Raw genomic sequence first — 26,231 nt, 5'->3', positions numbered from 1 at the left:
AAGAACTCAGCGCACCGTGCTGTGAAGTGGTAACGTATTTCAAAGGTTCTGGATTTGTTTACAAATCTAGAAACTAAATACAAAACTCGGACGATATGAAGATCTGATGTCAAAAATAATTGTGATAAATGAGACAGAACTGGCCTGTCTGTGAGCTCATTTTATGTTGGTTTGCCTCTTCTGATAAAGGTGTGAATATCTAAATAATATACCAACATATGCTATTGTCATTAGTTGTGTCCCTGTTCTTCAAGCTAAGGCATTGCTAAATTAACAACTCTTGGCTTACAGAGTGGTAACATGAGACCGATTTTTATATATAAAATTATAAAATATAAATATATTTAAATTTTATAATTTATTTTAAATATTAACAATATAATAACATAAATGGAAATATATATATATATACACACCGGCAAATATTATATATAAATACCTTGTGTGTGAGTGTGTATAGCTATTGCTTTATCTGCTTAATGTTATTTTCATATGAAAGTCCATGATTATAAGTATGCAGTATCATAACTACATCTTTGATGTTTATAAAAAACCAAACCGTTTGAAAATGGGTTGAAAATTGAGCAAGCTATGGTTATTTAAATAGTAAACCATAATGTTATGAATGAGAGAACTGCCTGTAGCAAGATGGCGGCCATGTGGCAACGTCGGTCTCCATTGGCCAGCAGCGCGGGTGAGTCATCTAGTGTTTATATTAGGGCTGTCAGTCGATTAAAATAGTTAATCGAGATTAATCGCAAATTAATCGCACATTTTTGATCTGTTCTAAATGTACCTTAGAGGAATATTTTTCAAGTTTTTAATACTCTTATCAACATATGAGTGGACAAATATGCGTTATGCTAATGTTTATTATCATTTGAACAATGACAAATATTCTAACATGAATATTAAACACAACAACCTGGAACCTCTCTCATTCAATAATACAATACAAATGGTGTGTGTGTGTGTGTGTGTGTGTGTGTGTGTGTGTGTGTGTGTGTGTGTGTGTGTGTGTGTGTGTGTGTGTGTTGGAGCTATGTGCAACTCAAGGCATATGCTCGAACGGGAGCTGCCTGGACGCTGCAATCATGTTGCGCACTATCCGTGCTGAGTGTGCTGACTTATCGTACAATGTCCCACTGTCTGGCTTCCTGCATAAAGTCAAGTGCTCGGCGCAGTTGTGGCGAAATGTCGCTCCTCTGTTTTCATTTAAACAGCTCCTTATATCCGTTAGCGCAGCTAGCTAGCACCAGATGCTAACAACAACAATGCACGTAAGGTCTCTCTCTCGCTCGCTCGGGCCACACATACACACACCCTCCCGGTCCTCCCAACAGCCAGTCGGTGCCTGCCGGTGAGCGTGGAAGTGTGGTCTGCCACAAGCGGGCGGCAGGAGCGGGGCTGTCAGCATCAGCTTGTAGATGGTATTTTAAACTCGATGCGCTCTGAAGCTACGGGGCGGCCGAGGAAAAAAAATACACATGCGTTAATCGCGTTAAAATAATTAGTGGCGTTAATTTTTTTTTGCGTTAACTCGTTATTAACGCGTTAACTTGACAGCCCTAGTTTATATCTATGGGACGTACCATTAAACATGGAGTAAGGGTGCTACAAAGTAATACTTAACAGCAACGTTCTTCTGTAAATCGGCATTTAACCGTATAATAAACCGCATTAAATGAAGTTGCGGGCCGGATTTGGCCCCCGGGCCTTGAGTTTGACACCCCTGCTAGAGCTTCCTTCCAGCAGCTGTCTGATGCTTCCAGCTTCCGGTTTAAAGTCAGCTATCACTGTTCTGTAAGGGCTCTTATTTTGAAGGGCTTCCTGTTTGCTGTTTGCTTTCACTTTGTCCTCGCGGTGTCGCAGCTTCTTCTTCTTCTTCTCTCGAAAGGTTTGTAACTCTTTGTGACTTTAGAGCTTTAGAGACACCTCTTCTGACCAATCATTGCTCAGCGAGTAACATGGACACTTCTCACCATCTCTGTATTCTGATCACTTTTAATGATGTCTGTAACTTCTCTGTGTGTGTGTGTGTGTGTGTGTGTGTGTGTGTGTGTGTGTGTGTGTGTGTGCGTGCGTGCGTTTGCGTGTGTGTGTATGTGTGTTTGTGTGTGTGTGAGTGTGCGTGTGTGTGTGTTTGTGTGTTCTCCGACATATTTCCTGAAGTTAACAGAGCACCGGAAATATATCTCTGCTGGTTGTTCCTCGTCAAAGACCAGCGGAGTATTTAAAGAAAGGAATGAAAGATTAATAATGTATAATGAAATAAACATGTGGAAATATTTAGAGAAATAATGTATAATAATTAGGGCTGTCAAGTTAACGCGTTAATAACGCATTAACGCAACAAAAAAAATTAACGCCACTAATTATTTTAACGCGATTAACGCATGTGTATTTTTTTCCTCGGCCGCCCCGTAGTTTCAGAGCGCATCGAGTTTAAAATACCATCTACAAGCTGATGCTGACAGCCCCGCTCCTGCCGCCCGCTTGTGGCAGACCACACTTCCACGCTCACCGGCAGGCACCGACTGGCTGTTGGGAGGACCGGGAGGGTGTGTGTATGTGTGGCCCGAGCGAGCGAGAGAGAGACCTTACGTGCATTGTTGTTGTTAGCATCTGGTGCTAGCTAGCTGCGCTAACGGATATAAGGAGCTGTTTAAATGAAAACAGAGGAGCGACATTTCGCCACAACTGCGCCGAGCACTTGACTTTATGCAGGAAGCCAGACAGTGGGACATTGTACGATAAGTCAGCACACTCAGCACGGATAGTGCGCAACATGATTGCAGCGTCCAGGCAGCTCCCGTTCGAGCATATGCCTTGAGTTGCACATAGCTCCAACACACACACACACACACACACACACACACACACACACACACACACACACACACACACACACACACACACACACACACACACACACACACACACACACACACACACACACACACACACACACACACACACACACACACACACACACACACACACACACACACACACACACACCATTTGTATTGTATTATTGTATGAGAGAGGTTCCAGGTTGAATTGAGGCGAATATTTGTAATGTGCATATTTGTCCTCTCATATGTTGATAACAGTATTAAAAACTTGAAAAATATTCCTCTAAGGTACATTTAGAACAGATCAAAAATGTGCGATTAATTTGCGATTAATCGCAATTAACTATTTTAATCGACTGACAGCCCTAATATAATGTATCCTCCTGGGAGGAAAAGAAGCGTTTTCCAAAAGCCAATTTCCTTTTTTTTGTGATTCCCTATTTAGGGTTAAAAAAACATCTTGCAATTTAGACTTTTTTTATTTTATTTTAAAATGTTACAGTATGTCCACTGTAGAGGACGTCGTGACCATTTCAGTTTGAAAACAGATGGACTATGTAATGTATTATGGTTATAGAGTGATATGAATACAATAATACATTCAGCTTTATTTAAAACATGAATAAGTCATTGATCTGAACATTGCTGTTTGTTTGGTCAATACAAAACTAGCTTGTTTTTTGGTGAATCTTTCCAGATCTTCAAAGACTTTGTAGTCGATGTAGTGAAAGTACCTCATTGACTCCAGTCGGCACGGGCTGTAGGGTCATCTGGACTAGTTGTATGGATGTGGTCTCCATCTGACCTGCTCAGAGGAACAAAGCTTGCATTCCTGAGGCAACTCTCATGTGTCATGGCTCCACTTCAAATACAAACAACAATAAGACATACGTGCTACTCTTGGCCCACAGGGGGCCATGTCTTTCCAGCTCGTCCCTATCTGTCTCTCTGTCTGTGTCTGCGCTCATGGAGCCTCCTGCATCTTTCCCCCCCTTCTTCTTGACCCTCTTCTATCCCAGGTGTGAAAGCCTCATCTCTCATCATCTGAGAGCTCAACATCTGAATCTCCCTGAACCTTCTGGTACAGAAAATGTCTGCTTCAGTTCCGTCTCCTGCAACAATATTGAGTCATAAAGTCCATGAAGACGGTCCTGACATCCACTAGAATGGACATTTATAAAAGAGCTGTTATTTCAAAACTTGAATTATTGAATTGCTTTCAGAACTAATTATAAAATAAATAAAGAACATATTTGATTTTCATGGTAAAAACTACAATTATTCAACAATATTTGACTTCTCCTCCTGCTTCTATAACATGTGTTTTTGGTATGCCAGCCATTTTGGATGAAAAGAAAGAGGAACTTCCCAGCATGCAATTTTAACCAATGACATCTCACTGGAAAGACCAGGATGTCCTCTGTACATCAGGGATTGATAGAGTAGCTCAAAAGAGTCAAAGGAGATGCATGTTAACAACATGTCCACTACAGTGGGCATTTTCAATGGGCTGGGTCCCTATACATGTGGAAATATAAAGAGGAATGATTTAATAATATATATAAAAAAAATGAATACAACAATTAAAATTGTATATAAATAATATATGAAACAATTATAAATACAAGGGGTAATATAAAGCAAGTGAATGTTTAAATATAAAAGACATACATTTAAAAATTAATAAATGTGGATATTTTATTTTCAGAGTCCAATAGAAGTGAAGCGTGATCCCAAAGAAAGGCAAAGAGGAAGCAACAGGAAGTGGTTTCCTCCTAAAGATTACACTGTGAGGGTCCTAACAACATGGACCTGGAACCTGGACCTGAACCTGGACCTGAACCTGGACCTGGACCTGGACCCGGACCTGAACCTGGACCTGTGTCCTCTAAGAGTCACCGCTCAATGGAGCCTCAATCTGCTGATGGGGGGTAAGACTAAAACTGACTAAAAGCCGTTTGATATAAAGTTATAGACTTTTATTCTCATTGTACAAAAATACAATGAGATTCAGACCCTGTCCCAGTGTGCAATAACTAGACATACTTAACAATACAAACACGGCAGTAGGACAGACAACATAAACAATCGTACGGGGGAAAAGATTGTTAAAAATAGTGAGTGCATTAAAAACGTGTGAAGATGATTACGTTTGGTGGTCAAGCAGCCTGACGGGTAGAAACAGCTTTTTTGTCTGTTTGTCCGTGATTTGAAGCTCCTGTATCTCCTCCCATGAAGTCAGTTGTTGTCGGTGTTAAAGCTTCTGTGTAACCTTCAGGAAGTCCAAAGGTCAAAGGTTTGATTTGTCATATACACAGATACAGTGAAGTAATGCAATAGAAACAGGGTCACAGGTTCCTCCAACAATAACACAGAATAATATATATATATTTATATATATATTTATATATATATATATATATATATATATTTATATATATATTTATATATATATATATATATATATATATATATATATATATATATAAAGCAGCCATGTCAGGTCCTCAGTGATGTGGACACCGAGGAACCTGAAGCTGCTGACTCTCTCCACCGAAGTCCCATTGATGGCGATGGGAGCGTTGATATCCTGGCACCAAGATGTCAGGTTTCGACCTCCTCTCTGTACGCAGTCTCGTTGCCGTCGGTGATCAGGCCGATGACGGTCGTGTCGTCAGCAAACTTCACGATGGTGTTGGAGCTGTGTATGGCCACGCAGTCGTGAGTGAACAGGGAGTAGAGGAGAGGGCTGAGCACGCAGCCTTGAGGGGCTCCGGTGTTGAGGATCAGGGTGGAGGATGTGATGTTTTCCACCCGCACTGCCTGGGGTCTGCCCGTCAGGAAGTTCAGGATCAGACCGGAGTCTGCATGAACTCTCCGACGTTATCCTTTAAAGACACATTCTTTACGTTAGCTTCACACTGCTGGTGCTGGAGTGCAGCTGAAGAGAGGCGAGGCGCTTCGTGGATAAACTTCACGTCTTTTGGATTTTCTCTGAAAAGCCGTCCTTCACATAGAGAGCAGTCCACCGGCTGATATAGGGAACTCAGAAAGTCGGGAAGGTTTAAATGTTTAATGTTCTTTTCAATCTGTTCACACATCGGCAACACAAAGCGATCACTACCATTACGTTGTTATATAAAGTGACTCTAAGAGATTTAACATATTTTCCATCAGTTTCTCTCCAGCTGGAAAAAGCATCTGTTTCTGTTTCAGGGTCCAGCAGCAGAGAGCAGACTCTCCCAGCTGTCTGTCCTTCAAGAGCGACCGGTCGAAGGACGACTTCTTAGACTTTAAAGGACGACCTCCATCTGCTGATCAGAGGTAAGCTGTAACTCATAGTAAGAGTCTGGTTATCATTGAATAAAACTATTCCGTATGAAGTCTTGTCCAACTTATGTTCTAGCAGTTTTTCTCCAGCATGTTTTACGGCCACATAATCAGGAGAGAGGAAGTCGTTTTTTTCGAGAACTTAAATACTGCGAGTCTCCAGATATGTGGATGGAGACAAAAGCAATCGATCTGAGGTTGTGGAAGTTGTGGCCATCGTTTCAAATGCTAATGGATAAGTAAAGATATACAACCGTCTAACCATTTTTAATCCTGTTGCAGATTTTAACTTCGTCACCCACTTCTGGTTTTAGTCAATCCCTGCACGTTTATATAGTATTTATATAGTATTATATATATGATCTCTTATCACAGAAAAATAAAACAGACAGGGAGACAGAAGGCAGATGAGGCGATGTGTGATGTAGTTTGTGAGGTCTGGGGGATGAGTACCTAAGGATGGAATGCTCTGTTAAACAGATGAGTTTCCAGGGTTGACTTGAAGATGTCCAGAGAAGTGCTGTTACTGTTTCAGCAGGGTGGGGGTTTCAGAGGGTCGGGGCAGTGACACTGAAAGCACAGTCCCCAATAGTCCGGAGTCTGAGGATCACAGAGTACAGGACGGGATGTATGGGCTCAGGAGATCTGTGAGGGACTGAGGGGAAAGGGCATGGAGGGACTTGTGATTAGGAGGAGTTTATATCTGATGTGGGACTTGACCAGGAGCCAGTGGAGGTGACGGAGGGTAGGGGTGATGTGATGCCAGGGCTTGGTGTGGGCGAGGATCCTAGCAGCAGAGTTCTGGACGTACTGGAGCCTGTCCAGGGTTTTGCTGGGAACCCGGACAGGACTCAGTTGCAGCAGTCCAGTTGGGAGGTGATGACGTCAGAGAGTGATGGCCGGAGTCGGGAGATGTTTTTGAGGTGAAAGAAGGCTGATTCTGTAACTTATTTGACATGTTTCTGGAATGAAAGGGTGGAGTCTAAGATCACGCCCAGGTTGCGGACCTCAGAGGATGATGAGATGGTGGAGCCGTCAACAGTGAGGAGCAGATGCCCAACCTTCCCGAGCAGTGCCTGGGGGCCACAACCATGAGCTCAGTTTTGAGTAGATTTGCTGTCATCCATGTTTTTATTTCAAGGAGGCAGTTGACTAGTGGCTAAGGCCCAACTCTACACCAGCACAAAGCCTTCTGCCCACCTCCCCGGTGGGCAGAAGGCTTTGTGCTGGTGTAGAGTTGGGTGTGATTTCATATGAGTGGAACCTGAGACCATGGCTGTGGATGATTTAACCAATCAGAAGTATGTATATTGCTGAGAGAAGGGGACCGAGCACCGAGCCTTAGGGGACACCATGGTTAACAGAGTTTTAAACATCAGCATATCCTGTCATAGTCCGGTGATTACCTGCTAAAGGAAACATTGCTACACAATTCTTATTATTATTGAAACATGACCGGTGAGTTTCAAATTTGTCCGGTAAAATAAATTCTGTCCCGACATATCCGCTTACATTCATAATGTCAGCGGAGGGAGGGGAAGCGGCGCTGTGGAAGAGCAGAGTGGCGAGGGAGAGCTGTCATCTTCCCTTTACAAGCTTCAAACATGTATTTATCGTGTGATTTTGGAAATAAAAGTTCCATATTCTGAAAGCCAAGACTTTGTTTATTTAAAATCAAACAAAACACCCGAATCCCGAAAAACTATTTTTTTACGCAAATCCACGTTTATTTTTAAATGAGCCGTTGCGACTTCCGACTGATTTCGATAGAGCGGGTCACAGATGGCAAATGTGTGGTTGTGGGGAACCAGGTCAATTAAAGTACTTATTTAACTATTAAATACATTGAGTTTGAGTAAAATACTTGGTTACTGATTAATTTAGGTTATAATATATTAAATTGCAAAGCAAAACTGCTGTAATTGATTTATTTTGTCCTTTGATATTTTTTAAAGGTTTTCAACCTGAAAGAATCCTAATGTGTCCTTGAAAAGTTGAAATAAAGAAAAGGAAAAAGGATTCCCTGTTGCCCCTCAAGCCTCTCAAATGTGCAAACACTCAAATAAATGCCAAAAACCCAGAGAACTTGATAATACTTATCAGAATATGTTAAATAACACTGCTACCTAGTTAATAACTTTACTCAGTGGAGGCTCGTCCATTGAGGAAAGGGAGGACCATCCTCCCTAAAATTTCAGAGAAAAATAAACTTTGAAGAGAACAATAAATACACCTCAATTTAAAAGATAAGTCTGTTAAAATACAGATAATAGCCTTGGCTTTGGGACTGAAATGGGGCTAGAGAGGACGAGCCTCCCTTTGGGCGGGTCTAGCCAGAGGCTCTGGATTGGGCGCCTATTGAACCAATCAGCGGATCTGACTGTGCATCAGAGTGTTGATGGGGACGGTTATCAGCGATATCAGCGTTCTTTCTGAACCGGGGAACAGGGGCTCTTACCCTCTTACCAAAATCAATTCCTTGAATTAGGCTTTGATTATGTTCTGGCCCGCCATCTTGTGGCTCAGCAAAAAATTGGCCCAAGGCCAAACTTACTTGCCTACCCCTGCTGTAACTCATAGTAAGAGGCGGTTATGATAGAATAAATTTAGTCCATATGAAGTCTTTTCCAACTTATTTTCCAGCAGTTTTCAGAGAGAGGAAGTCGTTTTTCCTCATCGAGAACTTAAATACTCTGAGTCTCCAGATATGTGGGTGGAGACAAAAGCAATCGATCTGAGGATCCTGGATCAAGACTATGTTGTAGACATACAACATACTAATGTATAAGTAAAGATACATAACTGTCGAACCATTTTTAATCCTGTTGCAGATTTTAACTTCGTAACCCACTTCTGATTTTAGTCAATCCCTGCATGTAGGCCTGTCGCGATAATCGATAAATTGACTTATCGTACGATAAATAAAAATGGACTTGACAACTTTTCTGAGGCTGCCGGGCGCGCTGTGGCTGCCGGGAACGCTGTGGCTGCCGGGCGCGCTGTGGCGCGCTGTGGCTGCCGGGCGCGCGCGCTGTGAGCGGCGGGGCTGACACACAGCCAGGTCAGGACACTCTGCGTGCACGTGTAGCAGCCAAATTAATAATGACAAGCGGGAGACAACGTGTGACTTACTCGCGGGGAATTTAAAGTGAAATGGAATTGGTTACAAAACCTAACTACACATCTCGATTCTCCGGTGTATTTTGGATTCAAGCCAAATCAACGAGGCGAACCTACGGACTTGAATGAGCCGGGCGGTGTGTCGCATTTGTTTAAAAAAGGTAGCGACAAAAGCAGGCAATACCACGCATTTTAAACTACACCTAAAACACAACCACCCCATTCCGTTTTCCCAGCTGGGAGCAAACACGGCAGCTGGAGATGGAGAGCCCCCACCTTCCCGACAGTTTACAATCAAGGATGCATTTGCCTGACAATGCAAACATGTTGGTGTTCCTTGTTCGAAAACTTTGAAAAACAGATTTGGATATGGCCTGTTGAGGCATCTGGGTCTTTGTATGGACAGTGGACTGTACACTTGACTGTTGTTTTAAGGAGGGTTTTTTTGCTTGTGAGACAATGTGTGCTTTGAGAGAGAGAGAGAGAGAGAGAGAGAGAGAGAGAGAGAGAGAGAGAGATAGATAGAGAGAAAGAGAGAGAGAGATAGAGAGATAGAGAGAGATAGGCGCCTAGAGACTCATGAGATGCGCGCAGAATATAGCTCATAGCTCTCTCTCTAGCTCTATGATATTATCCGAATTACCAACGCCTGGCCAGATGTTTTCCAGCAGGGTCTATTTATGTATTGTTTTGGTTGTTGTGTGAAATTTAATTTATTATACTTTAATTAATTTGTTTTTTATGGATATATTTGAATATATTTCACATTTCTTGCAATGTTGATGTTCAATACAAGTTTCTGTTCTGAAAGGATCTATTTTTTTGTACTTGAATTATTATTATATATTATCATTATGTCAGTTGTCTAAAATGGTTCTTACAACGGTTGCCGACAATATTATCGTTGATCGCAATAATTTCCAGTGAAAAAGTATCGTCCAACAAAATGAATTATCGTGACAGGCCTACCTGCATGTATATAAAGTATGATCTCTTATCTTAATACATATTCTAACATCACTCCAGACCATGAGTTTACTATGCCTTGCAGATAGTAGCAGGGTATTAGTTGATCTTTGTCACATGTCACACATGCACATTCGTCTGTTTCTGTTTCAGGGTCCAGCAGCAGAGACCAGACTCTCCCAGCTGTCTGTCCTTCAAGAGCGACTGGTCGAAGGACGACTTCATAAACTTTAAAGGAAGACCTCCATCTGCTGATCAGAGGTAAGCTGTAACTCATAGTAAGAGTCCGGTTATGATAAAACTAGTTTATATAAAGACTCATCCGACCCCTCCTGATATACAAAGTGTTGACACACTGCTTCCATGGATCGCATGTCGATTTTGGAGATGATTGGAGAACCTTTGATTGTTGGACCTTTTCAAACTCAAACGTCTCGTCCGACCCCTCCTCATGTCCAAAGTGTTTAGTTGTGAACGTCCACAGTGGGAGGGGCAGTGAAACTCCATCTGAAAACTCAGGCTGTTCAGAAGCTGTTCCACCATCTCACAAACACTTCTGATGGAGGAGACTGAGCCTTCATCAAAGTCACAACCAGCTCTACTGCCAGGTGAACCCTGACCCCTGCTGTGGTGCTGGAGGTGGAGCTGGGGGGTAACGGGGGCTGGTGTAAGAACTGTCCCTAGGTCTGTCCTCTTCCTGATGAACAGCTGTTAGCCAGCTGCAGAGTCCAGTCTCTGTCCACACAGCCACGTTTCAGGAAGCCCAGAATGAAGGACGGACAGAATCCTCTGGTCTTCAACAGTAGCTGGAAATAAATATTCCTGTAGTGCAAAGTTCCCGCTGACGCACAGGACCACCAGCCTGTTTCCCTGTCCTCCTTTACCCTGAGTGTGTCTCTGTGTGGACAGACATCATGTGAGCTAATGCTTCATGGTTCCTCCACAGAGGGGACCAGGAGAGCTCGGAGGTTCCCGGTGGTCAGTCTGCCCAGCAGCATCAGACACAGCTGGACTCCATATTTACGGTGAGTACATGTACTACAGATACTTGACCTCTCTTCTGTTCACAGTCATCTCCATGCTGCACTTTCAGAGAGTCAGTCTGTCCGGATCTGATGTTTGGATCCATGGTTTATAGTTTGTGTCGTTCATGTGATGTTCCAGCTGCTGGAGGACCACATCGTCTCCTTTGTGAAGAGTGAGCTGAAGAAGATCCAGAAGGCTCTGAGTTCAGATTACCCAGCATGCTTAGAGAGTCAGAGGGAGGATGAGGAGGTGTTGGAGGCTGAGGATGAAGAGCAGAGGAGGAGCAGAGAGGCATTCCTGAACATCACACTGCACTTCCTGAGGAGCATGAAGCAGGAGGAGCTGGCTGACCGTCTGCAGAGCAGTAAGAGGGTTTCTATAGAGATTGAACACTCTGGATAAATGTCTCCTCTGCTGATGTCTCAAGAGACCAACATATATCCATATTTCAATCAGAGAACCAGAGTTACAGTGTGACCTAATGATCTTTGTTGTGTGTTCTTTCAGAAACCATTGCTGCAGAGTGTCAGCGTAAACTTAAGTCCACCCTGCAGAAGAGGTTCCAGTGTGTGTTTGAGGGCATCGCTAAAGCAGGAAACCCAACCCTTCTGAACCAGATCTACACAGAGCTCTACATCACAGAGGGGGGGTCTGCAGAGGTCAATGATGAACATGAGGTCAGACAGATTGAAACAGCATCCAGGAAACCAGACAGACCAGAAACAACCATCAGACAAGAAGACCTCTTTAAAGCCTCACCTGGAAGAGATGCACCAATCAGAGCAGTGCTGACAAAGGGCGTGGCTGGCATTGGGAAAACAGTCTTAACACAGAAGTTCACTCTGGACTGGGCTGAAGGCAAAGCCCACCAGGAAATCCAGTTCACATTTCCATTCACCTTCAGAGAGCTGAACGTGGTGAGAGAGAACAAGTACAGCTTGGTGGAACTTGTTCATCACTTCTTCTCTGAAACCAGAGACGCAGGAATCTGCAGGTTCGATCAGTTCCCGGTCGTGTTCATCTTTGACGGTCTGGATGAGTGTCGACTTCCTCTGGACTTCCTCAACACTGAGATCCTGACTGATGTCACAGAGTCCACCTCAGTGGATGTGCTGCTGACAAACCTCATCAGGGGGAAGCTGCTTCCCTCTGCTCGCCTCTGGATAACCACACGACCTGCAGCAGCCAATCAGATCCCTCCTGAGTGTGTGGACATGGTGACAGAGGTCCGAGGGTTCACTGACCCACAGAAGGAGGAGTACTTCAGGAAGAGATTCAGAGATCAGGAGCAGGCCGGCACCATCATCTCCCACATCAAGACCTCGCGAAGCCTCCACATCATGTGCCACATCCCAGTCTTCTGCTGGATCTCTGCTTCAGTTCTGGAGGAGGTGTTGAAAACCAGAGAGGCAGGAGAGCTGCCCAAGACCCTGACTGAGATGTACATCCACTTCCTGGTGGTTCAGTCCAAAGTGAAGAACATCAAGTATGATGGAGGAGCTGAGACAGATCCACACTGGAGTCCAGAGAGCAGGAAGATGATGAAGTCTCTGGGGAAACTGGCTTTTGAGCAGCTGCAGAAAGGCAACCTGATCTTCTACGAGTCCGACCTGACAGAGTGTGGCATCGATATCAGAGCAGCCTCAGTGTACTCAGGAGTGTTCACACAGGTCTTTAGAGAGGAGAGAGGACTGTACCAGGACAAGGTGTTCTGCTTCGTCCATCTGAGCGTTCAGGGAGTTTCTGGCTGCTCTTCATGTTCATCTGACCTTCATCACCTCTGGAGTCAACCTGCTGAAAGAAGAACCAACAACCTCCAGGCGGCCTAAAGTCTTCAGACCCAAACCTGAACTAACACATCTCTACGAGAGAGCTGTGGACCAGGCCTTACGGAGTCCAAACGGACACCTGGACTTGTTCCTCCGCTTCCTCCTGGGTCTTTCTCTGCAGACCAATCAGAAACTCCTACGAGGCCTGCTGACACAGACAGGAAGTGGCTCAGAGACCAATCAGGAAACAGTCCAGTACATCAAGAAGAAGATGGATGAGGGTCTGTCTCCAGAGAGAAGCATCAACCTGTTCCACTGTCTGAATGAACTGAATGATCGTTCTCTAGTGGAGCAGATCCAACAGTCCCTGAGATCAGGACGTCTCTCCAGAGATAATCTGTCTCCTGCTCAGTGGTCAGCTCTGGTCTTCATCTTGCTGTCATCAGAAGAAGATCTGGACGTGTTTGACCTGAAGAAATACTCTGCTTCAGAGGAGGCTCTTCTGAGGCTGCTGCCAGTGGTCAAAGCCTCCAACAAAGCTCTGTAAGTACAGAGATCATTGATTTAGTGAATCAGTTATTAACACACTGCTGTCTTCTGAATAACTGTTGTCCTCATCGTCTCCTCAGACTGAGTGGCTGCAAGCTGTCAGAGAGAAGCTGTGCAGCTCTGTCCTCAGTCCTCAGCTCCCAGTCCTCTAGTCTGAGAGAGCTGGACCTGAGTAACAACGACCTGCAGGATTCAGGAGTGAAGCTGCTGTCTGCTGGACTGGAGAGTCCACTCTGTGAACTGAAGACTCTCAGGTCAGAGACCAGAACAGTTTGACTTAGCCAGCAATAGAAGTTAATACCACCATCAGCCATGCTGCTGTGCTGTGGGAATACCATCACTCACATCTGTATCTTTGTAACGCAGCAATGAGAGAACACACGTTATACCATCATCGATTCAATTCAAGATTCAGAGCTCTATTGTCATGTCAAATACACAACTACGGTGTAGTTATGCAATGAAGAAAACACGTAGGTCAGAGGTTCCTCAACAGTGCAATTACAAGACGTACATTTTTATAAAAAATAAATAATAATAAAATAGCCATAAAAAATAAATAAAAACAGTGCAAGCTCAGGTGTTTAACTGTCTCTTAACATTGTTGTTGTGAAACGAGACACAACAAATATGTCACAATCCTCAAATGACTCCTGGCACGGCCTTCTTTAAAGCCTCTAAAAGGAGCTTTCATTATTAGTGATTTGGGCAGCTCTTATTGGCCGAAGCGTTTGACCTCCAGAACTCATTTGGGTAGTTTCAGCCGAGCACCTCCTAGTCCGAGACTCTCTTCCTGGAAACGGTGGATTGCTCCCTCCGGGTTGGCAGTGAGTTTCTCTCCAAAATGGGGAGTTCAACTATCTCAGGGTCTCGTTAACGAGGGAGGGTCAAATGAAGCGTTGGACAGGCGATTTGTTGCAGAGTCAGCAGTGATGCAGGCGTTGTACACAATCATTAAGAGAGAGGAAGCTGAGTTGGAGGTCCATCTGCGACCAACCCTTACTCACCGTCAAGAGCTTTAGGTAGTCACTGAAAGGATGAGACCACAGATACAAGCAGTCTGAATGAGCGTCAGATTAAAGCTTCTTCTGCAGGCTGACTGGGCCTCAGAGATTGGGGGAGGAGCTCTGAAGAGACAGAACATGCTGAGTGATTTAATTTGTGTCCCGAGACGCCTCAGGACCAGCCCGCAGGAGCTGAGGCGGTGCTGGATAAACACCATTTCATTATTCTGTGTCTAACTCTGGATGATTTCTGAAATACTACATGCATCTCCACAATGAGCAGCCCTGATAGGCCACACTGTGAGCGTCTGAGACGATCTGCCTGGTGGTGTTGGAGGTCTGATGTCCCAGAGGTGATGCAGAAATAAGCCCCACCCCCCCTTCCAGTCCTGGACCCTCAGATGATCGTCACCCAGGGCCACGGAGAACCACAGGGCACAGTGGTTGTTGCGCCGGCTGGCGAACAGATCCACTTCCGCTCTCCCGAACTGGGCCCAGATCTGCTTCACCACCTCCGGGTGAAGCGTCCATTCGCCTGGCAGGGGGCCGCCCCTCGACATGAGGTCGGCCCCCCTGTTCTCCAGTCCTGGGATATGGAGGGCTCTCAGAGATAACACCACCTCTGAAGCCCATAACCACAGCCTCTCCGCTGTGGTCAACAAGGCGGCGGAGCGGACTCCGCCCTGCCTGTTGATATAAGCCACTGTGGTGCTGTTGTCGCTCCTGACCAATACATGTCTCCCTTGAATTAGGGGCATGAAATGCTGGAGGACTAACACTACCGCCCGTAGCTCTAGGAGGTTGCTGTGTCGAAACTCTGTTAGAGCCCAGCGCCCACCTATAGCTCTCTTCAGGCAGGTCCCTCCCCATCCTGTTCTGGATGCGTCCGTGAACACTGTGATGTAGGAGGTCACCCGTCCCAGTGGAGACCCCCTCCGGAGGGGATCCGGGGACCCCCAAAACCGGAGGTTGCCCTCCACTGAGGGGGGGATGGTCATCAGCCGCTGTTTGTGCCTCTTGGGATCCAAACGCAGGCAGGAGAACCACCTCTGCAGGCGGCGCATATGCAGTAACCCCAGCGGGACCACAATGTGAGCAGCCGCCATGAGACCCAGAGTCTGCATGACAGTTAAAGCTGTCACTGTCGCCCCCTGTCGCAGCCTGTGAACCGCCCGGAGAAAGGACGCACTTCTGCTCTCCGACAGGGTGGCGCGTAGCGCGCCTGCATCGAGCACCACTCCCAACTACAACGCCTGTTGGTGAGGTATGGGGGTGCTCTTTTTTTCAATTGATCGCAAAGCCTAATTTGGTTAGGTGTGTGATCAATTGTGCTGTGCAAAACATTGCCTGTTCCCGTGACCCAGCCATTACTATGAGGTCGTTTAGTAAAAGAAAACTCTCATGCCGTGTGCGCGCAGCGGTTGAAGCGCAGTGGCCACACATTTGCTGAATGTGCGTGGGGATAGGGAATAGCCGAACGGCAGCCTGTTGTACTAGTAGGCTATTCCCTGGAAGGCAAAACGCAGACACTTCCTGTGCTCTGGAGCAATTTCTACATGAAAGTACGCGTCTTTCAGGTCGATGGTGGTGAACCAATCGCCTGGCTGCACAAGCCCCAGTAACTGTTTCATAGTTAACATGCAGAATTTCCTGCAGGAAATGTGGCGATTCAGGCCGCGGAGATCTAGAATAGGTCTGAATTCCCCTGTCCTCCTGAGAACCAGGAAGTACATGGAATAAAGACCCTTTTCTCTGTTCTGAGGGTGCACAACAGACACAGCCTGTTTCTGCACCAGAGCCTGAATCTCTGCTGAGAGGAAACACAATTCCTCCTGGGAGAACAGATTTACCTCTCGCATGCCCATAAAAAGAGGTGAGTGTGGGACACCCACAAGACAGTGGTCCATGTGATACAGTGGTACAGTGTATAGACATGTGGTACAGTGGGACGCTGCAAAACTGGAGCGAATAGCCCCGTTTCAGCGTCCTCCTGTCCCTCCACTTTGTAAGCACACAGCTGAGTTTCCATTCCCCAGAACATTGTGTTAATGGACAAGCCCTCAGCTGTGGGGCCGCAGCTATGAAGCTGTGGTACTCTCTGGTGACCCGTTCCGCCGCAAAAACTCCCCGCGAAGGGAAGATTTGCCCATGGAGGGTTGACACAGAAAAAGGGCCGATTATTTACTGAGGACCCTGAACGCACCGCCGCGCGCTCTTGTGTGAGCGCGCGCTCCACCCTAATGCTGTTCTCACCACTACGGTAAACAGCATTAATCTGAGTCTTTATAGGCGTAGTGTGTTTTACTAAGGTCCCTGAACGCACCGCCACGCGCTCTTGTGTGAGTGCGGGCTCCGCCATAATGCAGCCTTTACCACTACGGGTAAACTGCATTGGAGTCTTTGCTCTAGGCGTAGTGTGTTCTCTGACAGCAATACGCCGGCCATAATGTCCCTGTACCCGCATAGTGCTCTCCCTTAGAAGCACTCCCTGCGGTTCATCCCTCTCATCTGCGCATGCCCACTAGCCACCTCCTTTGCAGGAGCTACAGCTGGGGCAGCGAATGGGGAATTTGTACGGTTAACATTGTGTGTAAGTGTGGCCCTTGTGGAAACAAAAGACACTTAGATTTCGATACAGATCTACCTCATTATTATTAGAAAATGTAGTGATCTGTGCATTATACAGGGAGGAGGCGGGATTCGCCCCCTCTTCCCGGGCGGAGAGATTTTCTCCCCCCGCCAGTCAGATCCGTAAAGACGGAAAGCCCGTCCCCGTGAGTGCCGGCACGCTGGTTCCACGGGGTGGGCCGAAGAGGTGGAGGGCGCCGCGGGCACGGGATCTCCGTGCCGGCACCTCTCCCCTCGTCTCACCTCTCTACTGAGGTCTTTGAACGCACCGTGGCCCTCCCTCGGGGGAGGGGGGCCGCGCGCGCCGTCACAATGCCGTCTCTTTGAAACGGACATTAGGGAAAAGTGGAATTGTGGAGAGAAATAACTCTTACTCTGGGATAAATGCAATAGTCTTTACTGAATGCATTTTTCCCACACACACACCTCACTCCAGAACTAGAGTTTACAAACGTAAACCACCATTCTCTTGCGGGGGTCCCTGGGCGCGCGGCCACTCTCACGAGGGCCGCGCGCCCACGTATTAACGCTGTATTTCCCATTGCAACGGTGAAATGCATTAATCGGAGCTATTATACCAGGCAAGGTGTGTTTTCTGACAACAGCACGCCGGAAATAGCGTCTCTTGAACCCGCACAGTGCCTTGACAGCACTCAGTTTATTCCACTCACGTGCACACGCCCACCTGCTAGCTCCCTATACTGGGTTTACAGCAGGGGCGGGGAGTGTAGGACAGTGTTTCTTCCTCTGGGAATGGGCAAGAAGCAGCCACGCTGCGACTACTCCTCATCCCGTGAGCAAGGAGATCGATCCAAAGAGCCCTTCCGTAAACACGGGGGCTCCCAGGAGATCAACACGATCCTCTTTGGAAAGTGCCACACGGCGTGATATCCCAGGGCAATCCAGTCTCACGGCATTTCGTGTTCACCAACACGATTTTGAATCTATTGATTCGTGTTCACCAACACGATTTGCCCCAGTTTTTCGTGTTGCACAGCACGATTTTAAAAGCAATGTATTTCTACTGCCTGCAGCACGTCTTTTTCTCCGGTCGGGTCGAGGAAGACCGGAAGCTGTGTGGTTCATAAAAACATGTTCTTACTCAATATCAAGCCACAGTTATTGCTTTTATTTGAAATCGTATAATTTCGGACTTTTGTTGCCGTCTGTGAGGAAAATAAATGGGGCTCAGAGCCTAAGGATACTGAAATCTGTATTTTTAAATCTTTTTTTCCTTTTAATTTGTTATTCTTTTCAAAATAACACACTGTTATTTACTCACCAATAACACACAATTATCGTTGCTTTTATTTATTGGTTTAATTCCATAATCTCAGGCTTTTTTGGCGTCCGTCAGGAACTGAATTTCAAAATAAAAATAACCGGAAACAGACGTAGGCATTTCGAGCGATTACCCAAGATCCTCAGCTATGGTTTTAAGCTCGCTTATTGGATGTTTTAGCCGCAATGCATGCTGGGATTTGGTGTTTATATGATATGAAATCCGGTAAACATTTTAAAAGAATAAAATAATACTCAATTCCGAGCGCTCTTGCTTTTCTCTTTGAAAGTCATCACATAACGGCATTGTAATACACGGTTCGGCTGCATTGTATATTACAGATCTGCCATAGTTCTTTATTTATAGAGCCCTGATGAGAAGACCTTTGGAAAAACTGAGAAAATGCCGCCGAAACTGAATACTTGACGTGGATCATAAATATATTCAACAATTAAACAACATCTTCAATTTATTTTCACACAATACGTCTCCTTGCAGTATCAACACTAATTCGGCTGACTTTTACATTTGATCTAATTCACAGATAGGTTATATTTACACCATAACGGTGCACAGCTGATATAAAAGGAATGTAGATTTGAAAGATATTACTGATTTTCTTTGAATGTAAGAATGTAAATACTGAGTCTGAAATAGTATAGCAATATGCTGTAAAATTATGTGAAAGCATGAATAAAACTACACATCTTCAGATGTTGTACGAAAACATAAGTGTCCTACACTAATAATACAAAGTTATTATGGCTGTGTGTACCTTGTGTGCACCGCCTAGTGGTTAAAGCACGTTATTTAATTATTGTTATATTTGATTAAAAAAATATTAAGAGCACATACTTTCATAGGGGGGAAGTATAAATATAGAATGTAAAAAATCAAGAAGATACTGTAAGTGATCGCTACAATAAAACAGTTTAGTGCAGAATGTACAAAGATATTAATAGGAGGAGGTGCAAAACAGAAAAACGAATTAACCTTTATTTAAACATTAAATAACAGATTAAGGTCTTCTTTTAAATAAGAAAACGACGTTGGGGGTATCTATCTACAGATAAATATTAAGCCTGACAAAGTACTTAACGTCTAATATATTGCTTTCCTGCAATGTTAACTATGTTGAAGCACTTATTTTAACTGATATTATACATATGAATTATACTCTTATGTAGATAGAATAAGAAATGTGCAGAATATGACAGTTTAATGGTGGAGGTTCACACATATTGATAGATGTCTTGTAATGCACTGGTGAGGAACCTGTGACCCAAGTGTTTCATTCATTGCATAACTACACCGTAGTTGTGTATATGATATGTCAATAAACCTTTGCAAATCTTGAAAGGGATGTGCAAAATAGCCATAATATACAGTCTTTAATTAACTATTAGTAGAGAATAACGAGTAATGAATATACTTTATTACTCGTTTCCATTCATGTCAATTGCAGATACATGTTTAGTCTTCTCAAGCACCAACTATCAAATATCTCTCCTGATTGTTGGCACTTGACAATCACCTTCCCTGAATTTGACTCAGGTGTAACTAAAGTCTGATTTAAGGGTTGTTTATATTTCACATCATTAATCAGAATCTGCAAAGTAACTCAAATAAATGCAGTGGAGTAAAAATACCAGGTTAACCTCTGAATTGTAGTGGAGTAGAATTACAAAGTAACAATGAGCTGTCATGTGGGTATTAATGCTGCGCATTATGGACACAAGCGATTTTCACCCATTTATTAATTATATGTTTTACATTTGATAACACCAATGTGTTTAATACTGGCAGCTTCTAATTGTGGGAAAAACGTTCAGTAGAGACGTCCCATAGAACATTTTGCGAAACACAATAGCCAGCATGTGTAGTTCTGGGGTGGCGTTCGATTCCAGTTTTGGATAGTCTGGCGTGGTTTCGTTCCATTTCACACAGCTGTTTGACGCTCTGCGTAACCTTACGGGACTGTAGTCCTAAACGATAGCTGGGGATTATGGGTAGTGTAGTGTCTTCGGCCATCCTAAACTCAGAAATGTTGACAATCGCAATGATGCTCGAAATGTCCCTTATAGGCCTACGTCTGTTTCCGATTATTTTTATTTTGAAATTCAGTCCCTGACGGACGCCAAAAAGCCCGAGATTATGGAAATAAACCAATAAATAAAAGCAAGGATAATTGTGTGTTATTGGTGAGTAAATAACAGTGTGTTATTTTGAAAAGAATAACAAATTAGAAGGAAAAAAATATTTAAAATACAGATTTCAGTATCCTGAGGCTCTGAGCCCCATTTATTTTCCTCACAGACGGAAACAAAAGTCCGAAATTTTACGATTTAAAATAAAAGCAATAATTGTGGCTTGATATTGAGTAAGAACATGTTTTTATGAACCACACAGCTTCCGGTCTCCCTCGACCCGACCGGAGAAAAAGACGTGCTGCATGCAGTAGAAATACATTGCTTTTAAAATCGTGCTGTGCAACACGAAAAAAAAGGGGCAAATCGTGTTGGTGAACACGAATTAATAGATTAAAAATCGTGTTGGTGAACACGAATTAATAGATTAAAAATCGTGTTGGTGAACACGAAATGCCGTGAGACTGGGTTGCCCAGGGACATCACACGGCGGGCAGCGGCGGCGGCCTGTGATGAAGTAGGGTCGACCCTAAATCATGTGAAGCCACCGAGCACCGGTCCCCGGGGGAACCGGGCCTAGGGCAAGGCCCGTGGACCAAGCTACTTATTCGTCCTTGCAGCCCAATAATCGCTCTGACCTGGTGAGGCGGGGGCATCTCTAGCAATGAGTGAGTAGCCCACACACCCGCCGCCATGATCATCATCCAGGGAGAGTACAGCCCTGGGCGGTGGACTTTCCATGGACGCCAAACCGGAAGGAATGGCGAACGTGAATGGCACCCCGCCTCGGCCATATCCTGGTCCCCCAACCACTCGAAGCAAAGGTGGTGGGGATCGGCGCCCGCTATTTCAGCCAGGGCACGAAGGACAGGCCCGGGTCTCTAGCAGTGGCGACTCCCTGGAGGTATGATAACTCTTTCTTCTTCTTTAAAACGTCTCTCAGTCTCTCGTGGAATCACTTCCGCTGCTGAAGAGAAAAGGATGATAGTCAGGAGGCGAGGCCTCCTTTTATACGGTGTGATGCGCGCGCATTCAGGTAGGCCCGCCCAAGGCCGGCTACATCTATAGAAGTCTCAGTGGGAGAATGCTCGCGGGGTAAGATAGTACCCATAGAGTCCAGTAGAGGGCGGAGCCTGTGAGAGATATAACGGCCAGTTTCTCTCCAAAGTGAGGAGTTCAACTATCTCAGGGTCTCGTTAACGAGGGAGGGTCAAATGAAGCGTTAGATGGACAGGCGGTTTGTTGCAGAGTCAGCAGTGATGCAGGCGTTGTACAAAATCGTTAAGAGAGAGGAAGCTGAGTTGGAGGTCCGTCTGCGACCAACCCTTACTCACCGTCATGAGCTTTAGGTAGTCACTGAAAGGATGAGACCACAGATACAAGCAGTCTGAATGAGCGTCAGATTAAAGCTTCTTCTGCAGGCTGACTGGGCCTCAGAGATTGGGGGAGAAGCTCTGAAGAGACAGAACATGCTGAGTGATTTAATTTGTGTCCTGAGACGCCTCAGGACCAGCCCGCAGGAGCTGAGGCGGTGCTGGATAAACACCATTTCATTATTCTGTGTCTAACTCTGGATGATTTCTGAAATACTACATGTATCTCCACAATGAGCAGCCCTGATAGGCCACACTGTGAGCGTCTGAGACGATCTGCCTGGTGGTGTTGGAGGTCTGATGTCCAAACTGTAGTAGAGTGTGTCTGCTGCAGATCTTCTTGTAGTCTTCTCTCTGTGTCTTTGTTCACATTATCCTCTATTCCTTTGTTTTATGATCTGTTCATATCAATAAGACCCTTACCATGGCTGTCCAGTTGAACTGTGAAGCAGTGACTGGAGTTTTAAGTGTAGAGATGACCCAGAGGTGATGCAGTAATAACCCCCCCCCCCCCCCCTTCCAGTCCTGGACCCTCAGATGATCTGACGGCTTGTTTGTGTGTCTGCAGGCTGTCAGGCTGTCTGGTCACAGAGGAAGGCTGTGATGCTCTGGCCTCAGCTTTAAACCCCTCCCATCTGAGAGAGCTGGACCTGAGCTACAATCATCCAGGAGCCTCAGGGGGGAGGCTGCTGTCTGCTGGACTGGACACGCTCAGGTATGGATCACTGACGGCCTAAACCAGGGGTTCCCAACCTTTTTTCCCAAGAGCCCCCCCCCCCCCCCCCCCCCCCCACCACACCACACCACACCACACCACACCACACCACACACACACACAAGGGGGGAAGTATGTTGTTAAAGGAGGATGAAAGCGTAATTAAGGAGCACTATTGGAGTGACTTTGATGGTTATTGGACTCAGGATTAATTCATTTGGATTCCCGCTGTATGAAGAAATTAAAGGACGGCGCGGAAGTGGAAACAATTTACAAAGGGATTAAACTGTTTAAACACGTGCTCAAAGTAAGCCGGATTTTGCCGATGTGTTTATGTGGATTCAAAAGTCGTAAATAATCTACAAAATGGAGGAGACCGATCTGATCGGAGCAACTGACAAATAATCCAACTGAATTAAAAAAATAAAAAAAATAAATAAAAATGAAAAAAAAGTCTAAATATGATATTTGAACTCAAATCATCTGAGGCCTGGCACACCCCCTGCGATCACCGGGGTGATCGCAGGGGGTGTGCCAGGCCAAATATCATATTCAGACTTTTTTTTCATTTTTTTTCATTCAGTTGGATTATTCGTCACAGTTCCATCCATCCATCCATCATCCATCCATCCATCCATCTTCTTCCGCTTATCCGTGGTCGGGTCGCGGGGGTAGCAGTTCCAGCAGAGAGCCCCAAACTTTCTTTTCCCTGGCGACATCAACCAGCTCTGACTGGGGGGATCCCAAGGCGCTCCCAGGCCAGCGAAGAGATATAATCCCTCCACCTGGTCCTAGGTCTACCCCTTGGTCTCTTCCCAGCTGGACGTGCCTGGAACACCTCCCTAGGGAGGCGCCCAGGTGGCAATCCTAACTAGGTGCCCGAACCACCTCAACTGGCTCCTTTCGACGCGAAGGAGGAGCGGCTCAACTCCGAGTCCCTCCCTGATGACCGAACTTCTCACCTTATCCTAAGGGAGACACCAGCCACCCTGCGGAGAAAACCCATCTCGGCCGCTTGTATCCGCGATCCTCGTTCTTTCGGTCATGACCCATCCTTCATGACCATAGGTGAGGGTAGGAACGAAAATGGCCCGGTAGACAGAGAGCTTCGCCTTCTGGCTCAGCTCCCTTTTCGTCACAACGGTGCGGTAAAAAGCGACTGCAGTACCGCTCCCGCTGCTTCCGATTCTCCGGCCCATCTCACGCTCCATTGTTCCCTCACTCGAGAAACAAGACCCCGAGATACTTGAACTCCTTCACTTGGGGTAAGGACTCATTCCCTACTTGAAGTGGACAGTCCATCGGTTTCCTGCTGAGAACCTTGGCCTCAGATTTGGGAGGTGCTGATCCTCATCCCAGCCGCTTCACACTCGGTTGCGAACCGATCCAGTGAGTGCTGAAGGTCGCAGACCGATGAAGCCATTAGAACCACATCATCTGCAAAAAGCAGTGGTGCAATCCTTAGTCCACCGAACTGCAGACCCCCTCCCCCATGACTACGCCTCGAATCCGATCCATGTATATTACAAACAGGATTGGTGACAAAGCGCAGCCCTGGCGGAGCCAACCCTCACCGGAAATGGGTCCGACTTACTGCCGAGGACCCGGACACAGCTCTCGCTTTGGGAGTACAGAGATTGGATGGCCCTGAGTAGAGACCCCCTCACCCCATACTCCCACAGCACCTCCCACAGTAACTCCCTGGGAACTCGGTCATACGCCTTCTCCAAGTCTACAAAACACATGTAGACCGGATAAGCGTATTCCCAGGCCCCCTCCAGGATCCTTGCGAGAGTAAAAAGCTGATCCGTCGTTCCACGACCAGGACGGAATCCGCATTGTTCCTCCTCAATCTGAGGTTCGACAATCGGCCTGACCCTCCTTTCGAGTACCTTAGAGTAAACTTTCCCGGGGAGGCTGAGTAGTGTGATGCCTCTGTAATTGGCACACACCCTCTGATCCCCCTTTTAAAAAGGGGGACCACCACCCCGGTCTGCCACTCCTTCGGCACTGTTTCCGACTTCCCACGCAACGTTGATGAGACGTGTCAACCATGACAGTCCCTCAACACCCAGAGCCTTCAGCATTTCCGGGCGGATCTCATCCACCCCCGGGGCTTTGCCACTGTGGAGTTGTTTGACGACCTCAGTGACCTCCCCCCGGGAGATTGGTGTTGATCCCCCGTCATACCCCAGCTCTTCCTCTAACATAGAGGGCGGAGTTGTCGGGTTCAGGAGTTCCTCAAAGTGTTCCTTCCAACGCCCTAACACTCCATCAGTTGAGGTCAACAACGTCCCATCCTTACTGTACACAGCTTGGATGGTTCCCTGCTTCCCCCTCCTGAGGTGTCGGACAGTTTTCCAGAACAACTTTGGGTGCCGCCCGAAAGTCCTTCTCCATGTCTTCTCCGAACTTCTCCCACACCCGCTGCTTTGCCTCGGCCACGGATGAGGCTGCTGCCCTTCGGGCCTGTCGGTACCTTGCAACTGGCCTCGGGAGTCCCCCGGGATAACAAATCCCTGAAGGCCTCCTTCTTCAGTCGGACGGCTTCCCTGACCACCGGTGTCCACCAGGAGGTTCGAGGGTTACCCGCCCCTTGAGGCACCTAGGACCTTGAGACCACAGCTCCCCCGCCGCGGCTTCGGCAATAGATGATATTCGTCACAGTTGCTCCAGTTTATTTGTGGGTAATTGGACCATGTGACATATACTAAGAATAACTTTATAGGAATAGTCAGTCTTCTACTTCCTTTTCAAATGTTGCCTTGAAGCGCAGACTGCAGGGATTTCAAGGAATTTCCCGATATTCAAAACAGAGAAGCCAGATCCAGATGTATTTGTAGGCATGAGTACATACTCTGTTCATGGCGTTCTGCTGAAAGCAACAATGGAACAAACAGGACAAAACTCTCCATGTTTGTTTGTTACAGGGAGGCAACATCCCTAGACTTCCTATTGGCTGGTTCCATCACATGCGCCATTACAATCCTACATATAATTTCTTATCCAGAGTGATTGATTGTAAACACAAATGTTGTTTCTTCTTTTTGTTTCACTCTGTTCTCTTCAGGCTGAGTGTCTGTAACCTGTAATTAAGGAGCACTATTGGAGTGACTTTGATGGTTTATTGGACTCAGGATTCATTTGGATTCCCGCTGTATGAAGAAATTAAAGGACGGCGCGGAAGTGGAAACAATTCACAAAGGGATTAAACTGTTTAAAACACGTGCTCAAAGTAAGCCGGATTTTGCCGGTGTGTTTTATGTGGATTCAAAAGTCGTAAATAATCTACAAAATGGAGGAGACCGATCTGATTGGAGCGACTGACAAATAATCCAACTGAATTTTAAAAAAATTAGAAAAAAAAAAAAGTCTAAATATGATATTTGGCCTCAAATCATCTGAGGCCTGGCACACCCCCTGCGATCACCCCCAAGGGGGGCGTGCCCCCCAGGTAGGGAAAC

General features: G+C 45.9%; 1 protein-coding gene across 1 annotated transcript; it reads left to right on the top strand.

The window, feature by feature from the left end:
• Positions 1 to 1,825: 1,825 nt before the first annotated feature.
• On the top strand, positions 1,826 to 25,874 carry LOC117535333 (NLR family CARD domain-containing protein 3-like). The gene is given in 11 exon segments (XM_034199779.1): positions 1,826 to 1,897; positions 4,567 to 4,789; positions 6,075 to 6,182; positions 10,428 to 10,535; positions 11,221 to 11,299; positions 11,439 to 11,664; positions 11,808 to 13,036; positions 13,038 to 13,612; positions 13,699 to 13,872; positions 22,621 to 22,767; positions 25,838 to 25,874. Coding segments are annotated over 10 exon segments (2,793 nt in total). The 5' UTR covers positions 1,826 to 1,897; positions 4,567 to 4,664; the 3' UTR covers positions 25,860 to 25,874.
• Positions 25,875 to 26,231: the final 357 nt, after the last annotated feature.

Source organism: Gymnodraco acuticeps, unplaced genomic scaffold (assembly GCF_902827175.1).
Source record: "Gymnodraco acuticeps unplaced genomic scaffold, fGymAcu1.1, whole genome shotgun sequence".
Taxonomy (NCBI): domain Eukaryota; kingdom Metazoa; phylum Chordata; class Actinopteri; order Perciformes; family Bathydraconidae; genus Gymnodraco; species Gymnodraco acuticeps.
The sequence above is the reverse complement of the archived record's forward strand: the minus strand, read 5'-3'. Positions and strand labels throughout refer to the sequence as shown.